This window comes from Mastigoproctus giganteus, chromosome 14 (genome assembly GCF_048544385.1).
Source record: "Mastigoproctus giganteus isolate SK-2022 chromosome 14, ASM4854438v1, whole genome shotgun sequence".
Classification (NCBI taxonomy): domain Eukaryota; kingdom Metazoa; phylum Arthropoda; class Arachnida; order Uropygi; family Thelyphonidae; genus Mastigoproctus; species Mastigoproctus giganteus.
Window position 1 is genome coordinate 104,284,194 of NC_143588.1, and position 20,149 is coordinate 104,304,342.

The 20,149-nt window shown below is 35.4% G+C and overlaps 1 protein-coding gene across 2 annotated transcripts in view; it reads right to left on the bottom strand.

The window, feature by feature from the left end:
• Positions 1–544: 544 nt before the first annotated feature.
• Positions 545–20,149, bottom strand: part of Hus1-like (Hus1-like checkpoint clamp component) — a 28,050-nt gene continuing 8,445 nt past the window's right edge. For both annotated transcript variants that reach the window (XM_090388842.1, XM_090388841.1), the window contains exons 3-8: positions 19,027–19,203; positions 18,620–18,727; positions 17,484–17,558; positions 13,826–13,925; positions 4,360–4,476; positions 545–787 (exon numbers count right to left, since the gene is read on the bottom strand). In XM_090388842.1, the coding sequence (XP_090244968.1) occupies positions 702–787; positions 4,360–4,476; positions 13,826–13,925; positions 17,484–17,558; positions 18,620–18,727; positions 19,027–19,203 (663 nt within the window). In that variant the 3' untranslated portion in view covers positions 545–701. The remainder of the gene's footprint in view (positions 788–4,359; positions 4,477–13,825; positions 13,926–17,483; positions 17,559–18,619; positions 18,728–19,026; positions 19,204–20,149) is intronic.

The following is a 20,149-nucleotide window of genomic DNA, read 5'->3' on the forward strand; positions in this document are numbered from 1 at the left end:
CACATAAGTCAGATTATTTTCAAATATGAATTTTGAAATTTACTTTCTAGTAAAAGTATCCTCTTTTGGTTTCGTCACTCATGCATATGTATATACCCTTTGAAACCATCTCAATGTGAAATAAACATCAAAAATCACTTTTTCCACCACATTTCAGAAGTTAATATTCTTTGAAGAATTCACCTCTAATTAATACTTGTAGCTGAGAGAAAATATTTATTCAATATGATATCAAAAAAATAATAAATAAAGAGCAGTGATATATACTGAGAATTGCATGATGCAGGTTAACATATTGTAAATCTAATATCGTACATGCTACGCTTCTTGAAAAAAAAAATAACTGATCAAGAATACTGGCTATATTGTGTTTGCTATAGTGATAAATACAGAGTATACCTAGCAATACGAATAAAGGATATTCTCAAAAATATTAGATATTCTCGAGTTAATATCGATTAGATATTAATCATTCGTCATTAAGTATACCTGATAAAATATTAAATATATTTTTGCTATATGTGGTTGCCATAACCAGCTGGAACCACAATATAGGTAACACTGATATCCAGTACTCCTGACTGAGTGATTATATCATTATGCAAAATAACCATATTTAAGAAGCACTTTTTTTCTTTTTGCCGTTCTGTTCAATCAGCTTTACAATTCATTCGATGAAAACCCATATAGTTTGGTTCGGTTCAAGGAGAAATGCAAGGAAGCAAATATTGCATTGACACACCATCGCGGAGTAGGAAAAAGTGGATCATCTTGTTGTTGACTATATCTGCAATGCAATTTTTAAAAAATAAAAATAAATGAAATCAAACTCAAATATACTTTATATTTTGTAATATCATTATTAATATAATAGTTTTAATTATTTTATATGGATTTTCAGGCAAATATCTTTGGGTATTCTTTGCTAATTGAGACTCGCAGGTTCATAATATGGAACATTTATGACTCTTACTGCACAGCTGTAGCATGGCTTTCAATAACAGTCTAATCTTTTTTTCTATAATAAAAATTTTAATAACCAATAATTCCCATATTAATTTCTATCACTACAGTAGTTTAGAAAAAGACAAAATGCTACACTGAGAGAGGTAGACTTTATTCAAATATGCAAGTTTGATATACAAAATCCTAGTACAGTCATGCATCTATTGTTACACAGTATGTTCCAACCTCTCTAATATCCCCAACATAACCTTCTGTATTAGCTGATCTATAATAATTCTTTATGATATTGTGCTGAACCTGCCTGATTTATGCTCCACCAGCTAACTATAGAGCAACAACTCTTTTCCTTAAGTGCCTGATCTCGTCGACTAAAATATTAAATTTTTCCCATCTTAATTTAAGTTTATCCCTATGTTCTGAGTGATTTACGAGCAAAAACTTCCAAGTTATAGAAAAAGTAAAAAACATATAGGTTATTGCATTAGTCATATAGGCTTGCATTGAATTTCAATTTGCATTAGCCATTCAAAAGCCAAAAAGGTTTGCATAAAATGGATTACACATATTGGGAAAGGACTGTTACGTTCCACTGAGTACTACCACTTGGTCGTGGCACCCAACTAACAATATACTTCTTTATTTGGGAAAGGCTACTTATTTGAAGTACATGAGTAAGAAACACGTGAAGAAATTCACAATAAAAGATGTACAACAATGCGATTTTATGCAAACTGCTTTTAAACAGCCAAGTACAAATCTGGTGAAATGCACTAACCTGTATGTTGTTATACTATTTTCCCATGGCCTGAAGCTTTTGCTCATAATTTAAACCCCCTATTTGTTTTGGCATCCCCCACAACTGGGTTGTAAACCTCTGTACTCAAGGTGCCTACCCACCCACCGATAAATGAACAACAATCTCTGAAATGGTGCCTTCTGGGCAATAACAATATACTACTTGGAAAGGGTTACTTATTCAAAGTGCACGAGCAAGCAACTTGTAAAGAAATTCACAATATGAGATAACTTTACTTTTAAATGCCTACATACAAATTTGATGACGACATACAGGTTAGTGCAATGCTAGCCTGTATATTGTTTCTTCGTGTGTTTAATACATGAGAGCCACTGACGGCTTCCACAACAAATACATACACTGAAAGACATTGGAATGAAGGTTTACTGAAATCAAGATTCACACTGGGAAGAATCTTGATATCAGCAAGTCTCCAGGCCTTTAAAATCTGGAGTTAATACTCTGTTGATGATCCTGCTGACAAACTAAATGAATATTTTGCATGTATTCATACATGAGAAATTCTGTAGGGGAGTGGAGGACAGAAGCTTGTTAAACTCTAACAGGGAGCTTAACGATTTTGTAATAACTGAAGAGCAAAGTCAACAGTCAAACCATCGATATCAAGTGGACCAATCTGATTCATCCCCTTCCTTCTAGAGTTTATGCAAGTGAAGTCCTTGTTGTTCTTATCAGCATCCTTTGCCAAAGATTTCTCGTAATCTGCCTTCACTTGTCTAACTTCATTTGTGACTTGATTACAGACTAGCTTATACCTGACATAGGCTTCTGTGTTGCCTGATAATTTATATATTCATCTCATGCATTTTACTTCTATGCCACAAGTCTCATAAGTTCATCTAACATCCATTTAGGCCTAAATGGATGTCAGATGCCCTAAACCTCGAACAGTATTTCTTAATCGGTAAAAAGCCTAGTAGCATACAGGATTAATTCCTTGAATGTTTCCCATTTAGAATTTGCTGTTGGTAACATCATCAGTTGGTCCCATTGTATAGAATTTAAAAACTGTCTGGAAGACTACTGTACAAATTGGAGCTGTATGGTATTAAGGGCAAATTACTACAATGGATAAAAGGGTGGTTAACTGGGAGAAGACAGAATGGTAATCAGTGGATGCTGCACTTCATGGACTAATGGTATTAGTGGAATTGCCCCCAGGGTTCGGTGTTGGGCCCACTGTTGTTTTGTATATTTATCATGATATTGATGAAGGTTATCATGAAGGCTTAATGTCCAAGTTTGCAGATGATACAAAGGTTGACGGGGTTGTTAAGGACAGTGTGCTACTGCAACAGGATCTAGAAAAGTTGGGCAGATGAGCTGAGAAGTGGCAACTAAAGTTTAACATTAACAAATGCAAAATACTGCATATGGGTAGAAGTAACCCCACAGAAATGTACCAACTGTGTGCTACACTTAGGGTGGTAGAAAATGAAAAAGACGTGAGAGTAATTGTGCAGTTAGATACGAAGTTTTCTGAGCAGTGCTGCCAGAGCAGGTGATGGGGTAGTGTCAGTGATATACAGGAATTTTGCTAGTAGGGAAAAGGAGGTGATTATCCCTTTAGCCAGCAGGTAGTTAATTGCAGGAACAAACTCCCATCTGTCGTGGAAGTTGATAGCTATCTGATTATTGCCTTTTTTTTTGTCCTTACTTTCAACCCTTTCTAAAATATAATGAAGATATCTATTAAAGGTAAACTCTTACCCAGTTAAAGATCTTCCATTTGGTTAATGACTGTCAACATGAATTCCATACATCCATAGCTTATCTCACTTTTCTTTGGGCAAATTCCAAAAAAAAAAAGTACGAAGAAACTCAAGCAGCTTCTCTATACTAGAATTACCATATTCAGTCAAGCACTCCGGGAAGAGGTCTAAAGGAATTCTGTGAGATATAGAATTAATTTAGAATAAAATAGTTTAACAGTAACATGGATGAGTTCATTTTGAAACAATCTTACTTGATGTGCTGCCTTCCTTTTCTTTTCTGCAGTGCATTTCTCACTTTAGCATAATTAATTTTTCTTATCAGCAGCTACTCCTTGTGTAACATGCATGTTAGGCTGGTTTATCTACTGCAATAAAACTAAACTCTTCTGGCTGCAGTAGCCATCCACAGTATAAACAGAAATTTAATTACTACTGTTTGGTTTTTGGCCCAGTGCACTGTTATGCAAGATGGTAGTCAGACACCATATTATAATGGCAGCAATTGTACAACTCAATGCTTTCGGCACCTTGTGGAGGTCATGTTCCAGTGACTTGAGGTTGTTTTGAGTGCTAAAATAGGTGCTACTCACTCTTAGGTTGGGCATAACCTAATAAACTGCCTCCCCTATGTATATTATAATGATATATTGTAATGTAGACCAAGTAGCCCTCTGTTCTCATTAATTAGGTTTCTAGAAATTTTCACTATATTTTAGCAAACTGGATTTGGTACATAGTTTATATGCAAACTTACTTTCTTAAAGTTGAAACTGTCACTAAAGCTGCGAAAATTATAATCAATTACATAAATATTTTAAACATACACACTTGAACTTGTTAGGTAATGACCAAATGACTTACTGCATATTACACGGAGTGGATTCACTTGCTGTCCAAACAGAAACTGACTAAGTTTGCGAATATCTATTCTAGCTTCAGCCCACTGAGACTCTCCACCATTTCCTATCTGACTTCCAGCTGTAAAAGAAAAAGTATTGAAAAAGAAAGTCCAGTGTTTTCAACCATTTTTTAAACACTGCAATGGGTAAGAAATCAAATAATTGATGTTAGAATACTATTTATGGTGTTCCATATTGGTAGAAAGTAAACCAAATCTATATAATTTGGTTCATTCATTTTCAATACAAAAAGATGTCTTTGTGATTAGAAACGAAATAATTCAAATTAATTACATCACTTTAACCTGCACAGAGCATAATCTGCCTTTAATTTCTTAAAGAAATTAAAGTATATACAAATTATTCTCAGATGTTTCATGGTACTCAATATCACCAATGTGGAAAAAGAAATCTGTGCAGAATACTTAGCCTAGCTATTATACAAGTTTGAAATATGGCAATATACAAGTAATTTTAATACAAATTATTCTCAGATGTTTCATGGTACTTCCTGTACCACTTCTTCAGTGTAATGTTTTGCTTATAGCACCATCAACCTCACATACCAAGACAGTGGTTTAGAATTAATTATATGTTCTATACTGTACTCTCAAACTAAGAATTTTTTTGAAAATCAAAACTCAGGTTAACGTTTCCTGGGACCAATCACAGTGTGCATCTGAAGGTGAGAATATTCAGAGAGAGAAAAATAGGGGTTTGGATATTGCAGGATTAGACATCTGTTTGGCAACTAATATTTGTGAGCATATTAAATGATGTGTGGGTTGGTTGAAGATTGAGTTGGGGGGGGGGGGTTCTTTTTTCAAGGTATAATTGTTATGGTTTCTATTTTTCTTTTTCATCTATTCTAATACTCTGCTGCTGAAAACATGTATATGGTTAATGTCTATTAGATAGTATGAATCAGAGCTGAAATACTCAATATGTTCTACGTTGATAATAATATTAGTAAATTAATAAGAGGAGTTTACCTCAATATAGTACGTGGAACACTTCCGTATGATACCCTCCAGAAATTAAAACGGAAAAAACGAAAAAATCGACAACTTACCGGTACATTAAAGTAAAATATAAAAAAAAAAAAAAAAAAACAATGCGTAATTGATATTGAATTTGGACTTCGTAGTGTTCCACAAAAAGATGTATTTATTCAACAAGTTAACCAAGTAGTGAATAACATAAAAGAAACGCGACTTCCTAAATTGAATACACATGACAGTTCAGCTTTACGAGAACTTCGAGAAAATAAGGACATTATTATACAGAGGGCAGATAAAGGAGATACAGTGGTAATACTAGATAAACATGATTATATTAATAAGTTAGATTCAGTTGTATCTGATACCTCCACTTATTGTGAAGTGGACCCGACTCTGTTTACCAATTTGGTAAATCAATACAATAAAACGTTAACCACATATCGTAAAAACGACTACATTACTATGGTTCAGTTGAAGGAATTGAAGTCCAGAACATACAATATTCCTGCACTTTTTGGTCAGGTAAAATTACACAAGCCTGGATTTCCGATTCGACCTATTGTTTCCTACAGGAACTCGGCATTTTCAGCCTTAGCCACACATGTATATAACATTATAAAACCTTTTAGACAGGTTATACAATTTGGAATTAAGAATTACGATACATTATTTAATAATCTTAAAGACTAGACTCGGCGACAATGACAATTTATTCTCATTAGATGTTACCTCATTATATACGAATGTAAACGTTGAATACACATTAGATATTATTTGGGATATGTTAAATAAAAACTCGACACCGATTAATTATACGAAGCTGCCTATAAAGGAGATTTTTCACTTAATTAAACTATTAGTTGAGGCTAACTACATCACCTTTCGAGACAAGGTGTACAAACAAATTTTTGGATTACCCATGGGTTTGAGCCTGAGTGGCTTAATGTCAGAGATCTATCTCTCAACGATTGAGCAGATACATTTGACACCTTTTCGTCCCCGTATCACATACTATGGGAGGTATTTAGACGATGTTCTAGTTATTACCGATAGTAGTACTATCCAAGACATTTTACATTCGTTCAATAATATTCATTCTAGACTCAAATTTACATTGGAAAGGGAAGATACGGATACTAAGTCATTAAACTTTCTAAATTTCACGCTTACCCAGGACTCGAACAAAATACAATTTAGCATCTATCGAAAACCCACAAACACCGGTATGCTTCTGCATTATAATAGCTACCACCCGTTCACCTACAAAAGATCGATTATCTTTAATCAATTTCTAAATGCCTATAAATATTCAACGACGGATTCTGCTTTAGACTCAGAAATACAAATATTAACTAGCAGATTCTTGAACAGGGGTTATCCCATTAACACAATAAATCGAATTAGGGTACAAGCTAAGGATAAGATACAAAATACTGCACCAATCAACAATAGTAATATCAAAAAATACTTTATTTCTGTCCCATATGTTGAACAGTGGCACAAACAGCTTAACAGATTCTTTAAAGATACCGAATTTAAAATTATAGCTAGGCCTATACGGAAGTTACACACTATACTGAACAATCGCTCGGTTCTTTCGGCGTTCGCAACACAAATTAATGATCTAGTATACAACATTTCTTGCGGTGATTGCGACTCGTCTTATCAGGGTTCGACGCGGTTTTCTCTTAATATCCGTGTAAATCAACACGAAGCCTCTGTTCGTGCTTCTCGTTCAGCAGCGTCAGAATTAGCCTTTCATGCCATTAACGAAAAACATACTTTTTTATTTAACGAGGCCAAAATACTTAACGTTCAACGTAATTATACGCGACTATTAATTGCAGAAACCGTTGAAATTAAATTACACGAGAATTCTGTTAATGTTCGGCGGCCATATTTGATCTCCGATGCGTGGACCTTTACGCGCATGCGCAAAGACACATAATCACTATTTAAGTTGCAGGTTTAGCCGGATTCGGTAATTTTCATTCCTGTGATCACAACAGTCGGTCGAAAAGCATTGTCAGCTTCAGGAAGGAAAATCGTTTTGAATATTTTCGTTAGATTCTTTTAATTGCGTTAATTTGAATTTTAATTGTTTTGAATTGATTTTGAATTGTGTTAAATTGATTATTTAATTATTTATATTTTACTTTAATTATTTATATTTTACTTTAATGTACCGGTAAGTTGTCGATTTTTTCGTTTTTTCCGTTTTAATTTCTGGAGGGTATCATACGGAAGTGTTCCACGTACTATATTGAGGTAAACTCCTCTTATTAATTTACTAATAAGGTTAATGTCTATATACATGCATTTGTTTCTGTTAATATTGTTGGTTATGCCAATAATGGAGTCTTTGTATAGTTTGCATTTCCTGTACTTGTCAGAGGTTAGATCACTGAAAAAGTGGTATAGGAAGTACCACAAAATGTTTCAGAATAATCTATAATTCTTTAAGAAATGGAAGGCAAATTACACTCTATGCAGGCTGAAGTAATCATTATTTCCCCAATTTCCATTTCTTGATATACCTGTGCACCATGCCACTAAAATAATACTTAATTACATCCTGTAAATTTGCTTTTGGTATAGGTATATGAGGGGGTGCTAATAATTTCTCTGCCTATTATAGAAAGAAACAAGATAATCCAATTATATACTTAGTTTATTCAACATATTCACCTTTTAGCTCACACACTTTCTATAATGACATTCCAGCAAATGTAAACCTCTCAAAAAAAATTGAAAGGCTGCTCCCAAAACCAGGCTTCTATTTGTAGTATATCATCAGTTGATGCAAATATGATACCCTTTAAATATTTTTTGAGATTTGGGAACAGGTAGCCTAAGGGTGCAAGATCTGGTGAATATTATGGAAGATAATGAAGAAGGTCACTATGCCAACTTCAGACGATCATGCGTGTGTGCGTGCACGCACATGCATGCATAGAGCATTTTCCTGCAAAATCAGCACTCCTCAGGTGAGCTTTCCTCCTGTGTTCGGCCTTCAATTCCTCTTTTAGTTTGTCCAAAAGTGATGAATAATGATCAGCAGTTATCGTTTTACCTCTTTCCAGAAATTCAATAGACAAAATTCCATCCTTGTTCCAATCAAAAGACAGAGGCCATGTCCTTCCAAGCACATTTCTGGATGCGGAACTACTTTGGATAGGAAGAAGCCACTGTTATTTGGCCTCTGTCATAAAGAAACAATCATGTTTCATCCATGGTCAAAATTTGTGCCTATAAATCATTGTAACATTGCTCAAAATTATGAAGAATGGAAGTTGAAGACAGTACATGTCTCTTTGTATGGAATTGAGACATTTGGGGACCCATTTCACAGAAAGAATCCATGTGTCCAAAATTTCATGAATAACATATCCAACATGTTCCCGACATGCCTAGAGTCTCAACTATCCATTTAGCAGAAATTTGTCTATCAGGCAGTATTATAGTGTAAATGGCATCAACGTTTTCAGGCACTAACACAGAAACTGGTCGTCCTGTCCTCTCTGCATCCTCTGTGTCCAAAAACCTATTTTAAATTTTGCAACCCTGCTTTCAATGATTAAATAGCATGAACATTGTTCTAATGTCACCACCATATCAGAATGAATTCCTTGTAGAAACAGGTATTTCATAACCGTTTACCTTCAGTTTTGTGAAAGTGACATTTAGGTTGACATCCTTTCTTCAATATGTAAAAAATAAAAATGGATTTAAGAATTTTTTGAGACAATGGACTGTTTAACATAAAAGATGCATTCTTTCATAATTTTACACTCATTTCTCAAAAACAAAAAAAAAAGAGAATTGGGTCAGGCTGAGAATTTATCAGCACCCCCTCATATTGGTAATTTTAGCATAAATATATATTTTCTTTTTATTTTAAAATAAAAGGTGCCTCAAAATATAAAAATACAGATAAGTGCTAATTTTTGGTAGAACATTTCCATAACACTTGGCACTGTTTGTGGAACTACAGTGTTCCATGGATCACCAGTTAAAAAACAATGATTTAGTCCATTGTATATCAGTTTTTTGTATATCATTCCAATTCATCTTTATAAAATATAGATAGGAGTCTTGCATTTGGAATTAATAATATCTAAACTATACTTGTGTTCATTTCAGAATTTTAACCAGTAATTAACTTTCTATGACTATGAATTGGATTTTCTGCAGATTAAGAAATGCTGATATGTTTGGAATTTAGTCCATATGGAATTTATTTAAATAAATGCATTAAAATAATTAGCATTAGTAGAGGCATATGATGCAAGAGAGCAAGCAAGATTATGCAGCATCAGCTAAAAAAAAAAAACCACTCCCATTTCACCCCTCCATTCGTTCCAAATACCTGTCAAACTCAGCCTTAAGTTCATTTAGGTTATCAACTTCCACAACAAAGGATGGAAGTCTGTTCCACCAACCAACTACCCGCTGGCTAAAGGCAAACTTCCACATATCTATCCTACATCTGTCTTTCCTCAATTTGAATTTATGCCCTATCAGGTGATTATTCTGAGCAAGAGGAAGAATCCCATCAGCATTGAGCATGCTCAAACCATTCAAGGGTTTATACACCTCAATCAGATCACCTCCCAGGTGCCTAGTCTCCTGACACTGTAATTTGCAAAATTTAAGCCTTTCTTCATAAGAGCAACCCTTTGTTCCATTCACTAATCTTATTGCCCTTCTCTGTACTCATTCCAACAGCTCTACATCCTTCTTGAAATGAGGCCTCCAGACCTGTACACAGTACTCAAGATGGGGCCTGACCATTTCCTTATACAAGGGGTTAACCACCTCCTTATCCCTGCTAGAAAAATTCCTGTATATCATTGACAAGATACTATGAGCTACTCTTGCAGACCATCTGCACTGCTCAGAAAACTTCATATCTGCCTGCACAATTACCTCCAGGTCCTTTTCATTCTCTACCACTGTCAGTGTAGCACCACAGAATTGATATGTCACTCTGGGGTTACTGCTTCCCATATGTAGTACTTTACATTTGTCAATGTTAAACTTCATTTGCCACATCTCAGCCCATCTGCTCAACTTTTCTAGATCCTGTTGCAGTAGCGTACTGTCATTAGTGTCCTTAACAACCCTGCCAATCTTCGTATTGTCTGCAAACTTGGACATTAAGCTTGATATACCATCATCAATATCATTTATAAATACAGAAAACAACAATGGACCCAACACTGAACCCTGAGGGACTCCACTAATAACATTAGTCCACGATGAGCAGTGTCCATTGATTACCACTCTGTCTTCTCCTCCTCAACCATCCCTTTATCCATAGCAGCAATTTGCCTCCAATGCCACACTGCTCCAATTTGTTCAGGGGTCTTCCATGTGCAACAGTATCAAAAGCCTTTCTAATATCCAAATATATGATATCAAAGTTATTCCCTGCATCCAGTTCCTTTGTGACCACATCATTGTATCCAATGAAATTGGTCAGGCAAGACTTTCTCTTAAGAAAACCATGCTGTATCAGAGCTATAACTGAAGTCTTGTCTAGTTGATCCTGCAGTGCTTCTTTAACCAGCGCCTCCATTAATTTTCCTGGAACATAAGTTAAAATTAACAGGTCTATAATTACTTGTGCCGCCCTTTGATCCTCCTTTGTGAATTGGGGTCACATTTGCACATCTCCAGTCCATGGGTACCTCCCCTGAGTCCAAAGAAGCTCTCATAATTATGGCTAAGGGTTTGCTTACTTCCTTTGCTGCCTCCTTTAATATATCTGGATAGATCCCATCCACTCCGGGTGCCTTTTTTATGTTTATCTTCAACAATTCTCATCCACTTTTCTCTCGGTTATTACAAAATCATCTAGCTCACTGCCAGAGTTTAACTCACCTCTGGCATTCCCCTCCCTGAATGGAGTTTAACTCACCTCTAACTGCCAGAGGTGAGTTTAACTGCCAGAGTTTAACTCACCTCTGGCATTCCCCACCCCTCCTCATGGGTGAATGTAGATGAAAATACTCATTTAGTTTGTTAGCCACCTGAGCCGGATCATAAACAGTTAATCATCAATATCCAGTGGACCAATCTGATTCATCCCTTTCCTTCTAGAGTTTACATAGGTAAAGAACTCTTTGTTGTTTTTCTTTGCATCCTTTGCCAAGGATTTCTCCTAATCTGCCTTTCCTGCCTAATCTCCTTTGTATGTAACTTGGTTACAGACCAGCTTATATCTATCACAGGCTTCCATGTCATCCATTAATTTATATGTATCCTGTGCATTTTTTCTTTTCTGCCACATGTCTCATTAGTTCATTTGACATCCATTTAGGCCTAAACCCTGAACAATATTTCTTAGTTGGTATGTAAAACCTAGTAGCTTCCAAGATAAATTCTTTGAACGCTTCCTATTTTGAATTTGCTGTTGGTAACATCATCAGTTGGTCCCACCGTATAGAATTTAAATACTGTCTCAGACCACCCTAATCTCCTTTACAAAAGCAAAAACCCTTCCCTTTATCCCTGATGGTAGTTACCTCTTTGAGTAAATCCCATTTCAGCACACTGTGATCACTGCCACCTAGTGGTTCCTTTATCTGCAGATTCTTAATGCATGAAGAATCACTACTGATAATCAGATCAAGAGTATTATTCCCTCTAGTTGCCTCCCGAACATGCTGATCTAGAAAACAATCACCCAATAAATCCACAAAAGCCTTGCTAGTGTGTGAGTGACCAACCCACAAATTCCAGTCAATATCTGGGAAATTAAAATCCCCCATTATAAGACTCTCTGATTTACTGGCCCACTCTATTTCCCTGTACAGTTTCTTATTATACTCATCAGAGTCATTAGGCCTATAACACACTCCTACTCTCAATTTTGATCTCCCAATGCTTATGTCACATTAAACTGACTCGACACTGCACTGTCCAGTGACGTTGACTGGCTTCATTTCTTAACTAATAGCATAACCCCTCCTCCCTTCCTATCATGTCTATCCTTCCTATACACATTGTACTCCCGAAATTCCAGTTCTGCATTCCTTATATTTGTGTGACACCACGTCTCTGATATCCCAACAATATCTGCCTTTGATGTTTTGAGCAATACCTCAAATTCATCAAATTTATTTACCAAACTCCTAGCACTGGTGTACATGCAAGTATACATGAACTTGTTTCTATTCTTAGCCACCCTAACACAACCCATGTGTTTACTTGTAGCGCAATGACTTCGAGCAGTCTCTGAAATACCCTGTGTCTTGTTTTCCAGGCTGCTGCTTATTCCAATAGAAGCAGTGCAAGAATCACTTTCACCTCTGCCAGTGGCTACTGTTAATCTATTAGTCCTTGTATCTCCCCAAGCTAGCAGTTTTCCGACCCACCTAACACTGCCTCGATAGCATCAGCAAATATTCAGTGCTGGTTATTTGAGCCACTGGGTAACCAGAGCAGCCGTTTATTTGGGGCAAATCTTAAAAAACAGAACCCAATCGAGAAAATAGCCAGGGTTTACTTCATTTAATTGGGACAATATGCTGTTTAATCAGGGCAGGAGACCGCAGCACTGGAGATTACCCTACAATTGTCTCCGACCGTTCAGTTGGATTTCTGGAGGTCACAACCATAAAACAATAAAAACAATTAGCAGTCACCTGTTTATTGGGTTTTTCTGTTAGTGCAATCTATCTTAAATGGATAGTAAACTCGATCTTATTGAATTTGCAATAATACCGACAGCTGGAATTCTGTGGGTTATTATGGTGAAATGTGTTTACACTTCCATGGAATCTTCAATCATATAAAAAAATTAATTTTCAGAATCTTCTCTTCATTCCTATTTTTAAAGCTTCATAACTTGTTACTCCATTCTCACTTGTGCATATCGTGTTACTTGCAATTCGTGTGTGTGCCGTGTTCTTTGTTATTGATTGCTTATCTTTTTACTGTTTTAATTTTAACCCCCACCCAGAAGTGAACAGAAATATCAACTAGTTAGTATGTACATATTACAGTATGTATTAATTATTCCGATTATCACGTATCATTTAATTTTTTAATTGGTAAGGTAATAAAGGGTAAATTTGTTCTTAATATATCTTTACTTTTATAGCCTGTGGATAATATTCCTCCTATTTTTGCTAATTAGAATTGCTGTTCAATAGAATTAAAATTCAATTCACAAACGTGATCACAATGACCGGCACTTATTACACATTGTATAGTGAACTGTACTTTACTATGGTGAGTCCATCATAACATGATTTGATTGTACAGTGAACCAATTGTAAAGCAGGGAGCCATTGTATGACATTTTAACAATTTATGTGAAACTTCGGATAATTGGGGCAGCCGCTTAATTGGGCCAAAATGCACTAGTTCTGATATGTCCCAAATAACGGGAATCGACTGTATTAAGAAACACTTCACCTCTTTGAGGCATCTCCAGATTCCGAAAATGAGTTGCTGCTGTCACAGTGTCTGCTTCTACCTTCAGTATCAGATGAGCATCTCCACTAGCAGATATTGTCTGGAATAAATAAGTTCCAAAGGTCATTGCCACTAAATAACAAAATTAACATGATATCTGAGCAGTTCAAAATTTTTCATTAATCATGTAAGTTTAATAATATTACTAACTAGTATATAACCTAAACTGCAGCTTTACATTTATAACATATATCAGTTCTAAGAGTAACTTAAACCCAATACTCAATCAGTTGATTTCAGATTGAGGTAGAATGGTTTTAACCAACAAATTTTCCCAACTGACTTTTAAAACACAACATACATAATATTTGAAATGCACAACACTACCAGACTAACTCAGCTGCAGTAGCCTGGGATATGACGGTAAATAATTTCGAAATTCTTCTCGAAAATAATTTCAGATTCTTGAAAAAAATTTAAGATTTTTAATCATAAAAAATATTTAATTCTTTATTCAAATATAAAAAGTTACATGCGAGTATTGCAACCCATTCAGAAAACAGGAAATATTGGTTTTGTCCAAACAGAACTCAAAAATACCCAAACATTTTATACAGAAATTAAAAAGAAAATTGGCACCTTTCAGGTGCTGCATCACCATTTTTGCAGCTGCTTAGGATGCCACCACTGCCAAGTTAATAACAGAGACTAACATTATAGTCATATAAAAAAAAATATCACAATTACTTGCTGAAAGTAATTTTTATATACCCACCTTCATTTCACTTGAAAGCCATTCTGTTCACACTGCAGTAATTCACAGTGCTTTTCAATGCAATCTATTAACAATAAGAACTCTGTTGAATAAGGTAAAAATGTGTTATAAAGTTAGCAATATCTTGTAAATGAAGGAGTTTGTTTGAGCATGGATAATACACCCACATAATTTCTATTACGAAGAAAGTTTTAATTATATCTCATATCGTGAATACCTTCACGACAAGTTTCCATGGTATTGCACTACTCGAATAAGTAACACTTCACCTATGGATAAGACTATTGTTACTTATTCTCGGGGGATACCACCACCTAGACAGCACCATCTCGAGGCATTTTGGCTCCTCAAGGTAGTGCTTATTACTTAGCATTAGCATTAGTTGAGGCATATGATGCAAGAAAGCAAACTTATACAGCATTGGCCAAAAAAAACCCCTTCCCATTTCACCCATCCAGTCATTCCAAATGTTTGTCTAGTTCAGCCTTAAATTTATTTAAGTTATCAACCTCCACAACAACAGATGGAAGTCTGTTCCAGCAATCAGCTACCCGCTGGCTAAAGGCAAACTTTCGTACATCTATTCTACAACTCAATTTGAATCTATGCCCCCCTCAGGTTCTTAATCTGAGCAAGTGGAAGTATCCCGTCAGCATTGAGCCTGTTCAAACCATTCAAGGCCTTATACACCTCGATCAGATCACCTCGCAGGTGCCTAATCTCTAGATGCAATTTGCAGAACTTAAGCCTTTCTTGGTAAAAGGACCCCTTCTTTCTGCTCACCAATCTTGTTGCCCTTCTCTGTATTCGCTCAAGCAACTCTATATCCTTCCTAAAATGAGGCCTCCAGACCTGTATACAGTACTCAAGGTGTGGCCTGACCACTGCCTTATACAAAGAGATAATCACTTCCTTGTCTCTGCTAGCAAAATTCCTATATATCATTGACAAAACTCCATGACCTGCTCAGGCAGCCTGTCTGCATTGCTCAGATAACTTCATATCTAACTGCACAATTACCCCCATGTCTTTTTCATTCTCCACCTCCCTGAGTGTAGTACCACACAGCTGGTACGTTTCTTTTGGGTTACTGCTACCCATATGGAGTATTTTGCATTTGTCAATGTTAAACTTCAGTTGCCACTTCTCAGCCCGTCTGCCTAAGTTTCCTATATCCTGTTGCAGTAGCATATTGTCTTTACTGTCATTAACAACCCTGCCAACCTTTGTATCATCTGCAAACTTGGACATTAAGCCTAATATACTTTCATCGATATCATTGATAAATACACAAAACAACAATGGGCCCAGCACCGAACACTGGGAGATTCTGCTAATAACACTAGTCCACATTGTTATTTGTTATTTGGTTTTTAGGAGCATTAGCAACTAAGGCCATATTGCTCCGGGATATGCGGTGGTCATTCCCTGACCTTCCCGCATCCTCCGTATTTGGTGGTGACGGGCTCGAACCCCGGTCTAATCAAGAAGCGTGTGCTACGCACTGTTGCTCCTTCCCACCTGGCCACGGAGACGCCACTAGTCCACATACAGCAGTGTCCATTTATTACCACTCTCTGCCGTCTCCCACTCAACCATCCCTTTATCCATTGCAGTAACTTGCCCTTAATGCCATTCCGCTCCAATTTGTACAGCAGTCTTCCAAGTACAACAGTATCAAAAGCTTTCCTGAAATCCAAGTATATGATATCAAAATTATTTTTTGCATCCAGTTCCTTTGTGACCACATCGTAGTATCTGATCAAATTGGTCAGACAAGATTTCCCCTTTACAAACCCATGCTGTGTCTGAATTATTACTGCTGTCTTGTCTAGGTGATCCTGTATCACCTCCTTAACCATTATTTTCCCCAGAACAGAAGTTAAACTAACAGGTCTATAATTATTTGTGTCACCCTTTGAAGCCCCTTTGTGAATTGGGGATACATTTGCACACATCTCCAGTCCATGGGGACCTCCCCTGACTCTAAGGATGCTCTCATAATTATGGCTAAGGGTTTGCTTAATTCCCTTGCTGCCTCCATTATAACTGAATTGATTCCATCTGCCCCAGGTGACTTTTTTACATTTAACTTCAACAATTTCTCCTACACTTTGCTCTCAGTTATTACAAACTCACTTATCTCCCTGTTAGAGTTTGATAAACTTCTGGAGTTCCCCTCCTTGAATAACTCCTCATGTGTGAATGTAGATGCAAAATACTCATTCAGTTTATAAGCTATTTGAGCATGATCATCAATAGTCATACCAACTATGTTAAGTGGGCCAATCTGATTCATCCCCTTCCATCTAGAGTTTACATAAGTAAAGAACTCTTTGCTGTTTTTCTTTGCGTCCTTTGCCAAAGATTTCTCGTAATCTTCCTTCGCCTGCCTTTGTGACTTGATTACAGACTAGTCACAAAGGAGGTTAGGCAGGCGAAGGCAGTTTACGAGAAATCTTTACTAAGTAAGGTGTTTTCTTTTTATTTCACTTTTTAATTCTTTAGAACCCATAATTATAGAAAATATGTTAATTTATGTATATATGTATAAAGAAGTATGCAAAATGATGTGATATAAGCAATAACATCTGTCCAACTCAGAGTCAACAACAATACTGAACAACACGCAAGACAATGTAATGTATGTTAGGTCCTTCTCTGCACAGTCAATCAGCACGCAGTGAGAGTTACTCATCTGCCTTCCTAAATCCCGGGTGTCTTTCAAAGTACTCACCTGTGAACAGAATTTTTCATATTTTGATCCAGATTATCCAACATCTGGATTAGAGAGGGTTTACTGTATGTCATTCAGTGGTAAGAATAGTGTAGTTAGAATAGTCCGTTGAGTAATATACATGAATAATTTCTGAAACTACTTACCAGATAAGAACTCAAATTTTTCATTCTTTCAACCACATTCTTTACTATTTTTAATGATGGCATGTAAATGGAGATCTGAGAATGATATTTAAACAGAGTTAGAATAAGAACAATATTTAACTAAAAAATACAGAAACTGATCAGTTTAATAATATTTTAAACATTATTCTTTGCTATATGAGTAAGTAATATCAATTATGAATACTGCAATACTGAATTCATTATTAACAGATTCGCAAGAATGTCTAATATCCTCTTGCAAATGTACACTCTTGTGAAAAGCATCATAATAAATTATCTACTGAAACTGCTCAATTCATCTTTTTGAACTGAACTGTGAGTAAAAGTGCAATAGTTCTGATAAATTTTAACAATCATTTTGAAGCAACTCAGTGCAAGCTTTACAAGAATGATACATACATACCTATATATATATATATATATATATATATATATATTTTTTTTTTTTAAAGCAGAAAAAGAGCAACAAAACAAATATATAACGAAGACAGGAGTGTAAATAGAAGAAACATGGTAGGAATATGTGTAAAAAAGATTTTTTTATAAAAATATTAGATATAGGGCAAGTATAGCCAAAATTATAAGCCAATAAATAATAAATTTGGACCAGCGCCGAATGGGGACAACGTTGAGGCCAAAAAAGTGAAATATCACTAAAATAACACAAGAAAACAACCACAAAAGAAAATAGTCATAAGACAAACAAGCAAGGAACAAGAACAGATGACCATTGCATCTAATCTCATCAGAGGGCCCTGGATACAACATCCATGAAAATTACTACATTTTGAATGTAATGAAAATTACCGCAACAGATGGAGACAAACATTAACTAAAATGCCAGCCCGCCAAAGCAATAAAATCACATCACAGAAGCCCTAATGCAGTAATAGTAAGACCAGAAAAGCTTAAGCACTACTGCAAAACCAGACTACTGCCAAAAAGAAGGAATGAAACTGATAACAGAAAATAAAAACAGATTTTCTGTTATCAACTTCATATCTTCTTTTTGGCTTTAGTCTGGTTTAGCAGTGAGTGCTTAAGCTTTTCTAAGCTAGCTTGATGTAAATAATTTAGAAAAACAAAAGGATATAAGAACGCAACTAAGTACTTACATCAAATGGTGGCATTTCTGGTTCCTGGTATTCATCCCAAATGCGACGTGGAACTACATGCACAGGAACATCATGAGTTACAAATCGAGAATGCAAAGCTAAAGAAGGCTAAAGAGAAAGGATGTAATTTATTATTTTTTTCATATTATTAATGTTGACGTATGTATAGGAATGTATCAAAATGCATCTAATTACAACCATGGGCAATGAGTGTTAGTGCATCACATCTGTAAACTGTTTGTGTTTTATATTTATAGAATGAAAAAAAAACACACAGAACATTTAAAATTCCTTAATTGCTTCTCATGTCATCAACAGGATTTAAATGGGCAGTAAAAAAAATTAAATTGTGCAAATCCCATCCAATGATACCACAACTACCAACATACACACAAAATGAAACTCACCAATTCAACTTCAAGTGTCAGACATGGAACTTGTTTCTTTGTCAGCTTGATCTTCAGGGATTTGGCAGCCTGACAAGATTTAAGAGCCCTCACTACATTTTCAGGACTTAACTCAAGATAAATTTCATTGTTTTCAGCTGACAAGCCTTCCATATTATACTCACTGAAGAAGTGATCCTAAATGAAAATGAAATATTAGAAAAAAATATACATCTATATATAAAAGAATATTTTGCTTTTTCACGTGCACACCTTTTGCTTTCCGCAAGGTAGGGCTAATTGCTATTGCATCATACTACAACAAAGTGATTGACAGGTCTGTCTCAAAGATGCTTTTACGAACTCTTTTAAGTTTTTACAGTCTTTAATTTTTTCTATATATAAAAGAATATTTATTCTTTTAATTTTTAGAATTATACATGTCTCAAGGCAACGATTCAATTTTTTCAAAAGTTTCTTCAGCTATTAGCAATGTTGTTAATGGCAGCAATAAAAAAGAGAAAGATCATATCGGAAAGACTGAAAAGAAAAAGACCTTGAGTATAAAGCAACATTTAAAAATCCTAATATCGAAGAAAACAAAGCAATTATTGAAAATTATGAAATAATAAGTTAAAGGCTTCACAATTAAGAAAGGAAAGATACGGAAAATGAAAGACTACTTTTATATCATAAGACTACGTGAATAAGGAACAAATGTTTTGTTTGTGAACATGTCACAGGTGACAGAGCTGGATTGAAAGCATATATTCCACAGATTCATATGTATTCAAACAAAGGGGAATATAACTTCATTTTTCAACAAACACAGTTTCCTGTGAAATTGGCTTTCAGTATGACAAAAGTATGATAAACAAAAGTCAAGGTCAAACATTATCTAAGGTTGGTGTTGACTTAACAGCAGCACCATGTTTTTTGCATGGACAATTGAAGGCAGCTAAAAATCTCTTTGTATTAACAGAAAATGAATAAAAAATGCCGAAGAATGGGGTGTGAGGGGGGGGTCTCTCCCACTAAAAAAAATTAAAATATAAAGAGGTATAATTCAGATTTGCATGACACGCAGAAGGGAGCAAAGCGACCTTCTGACTTGTATTAGAAAATAATATATATTAGAAAGAAC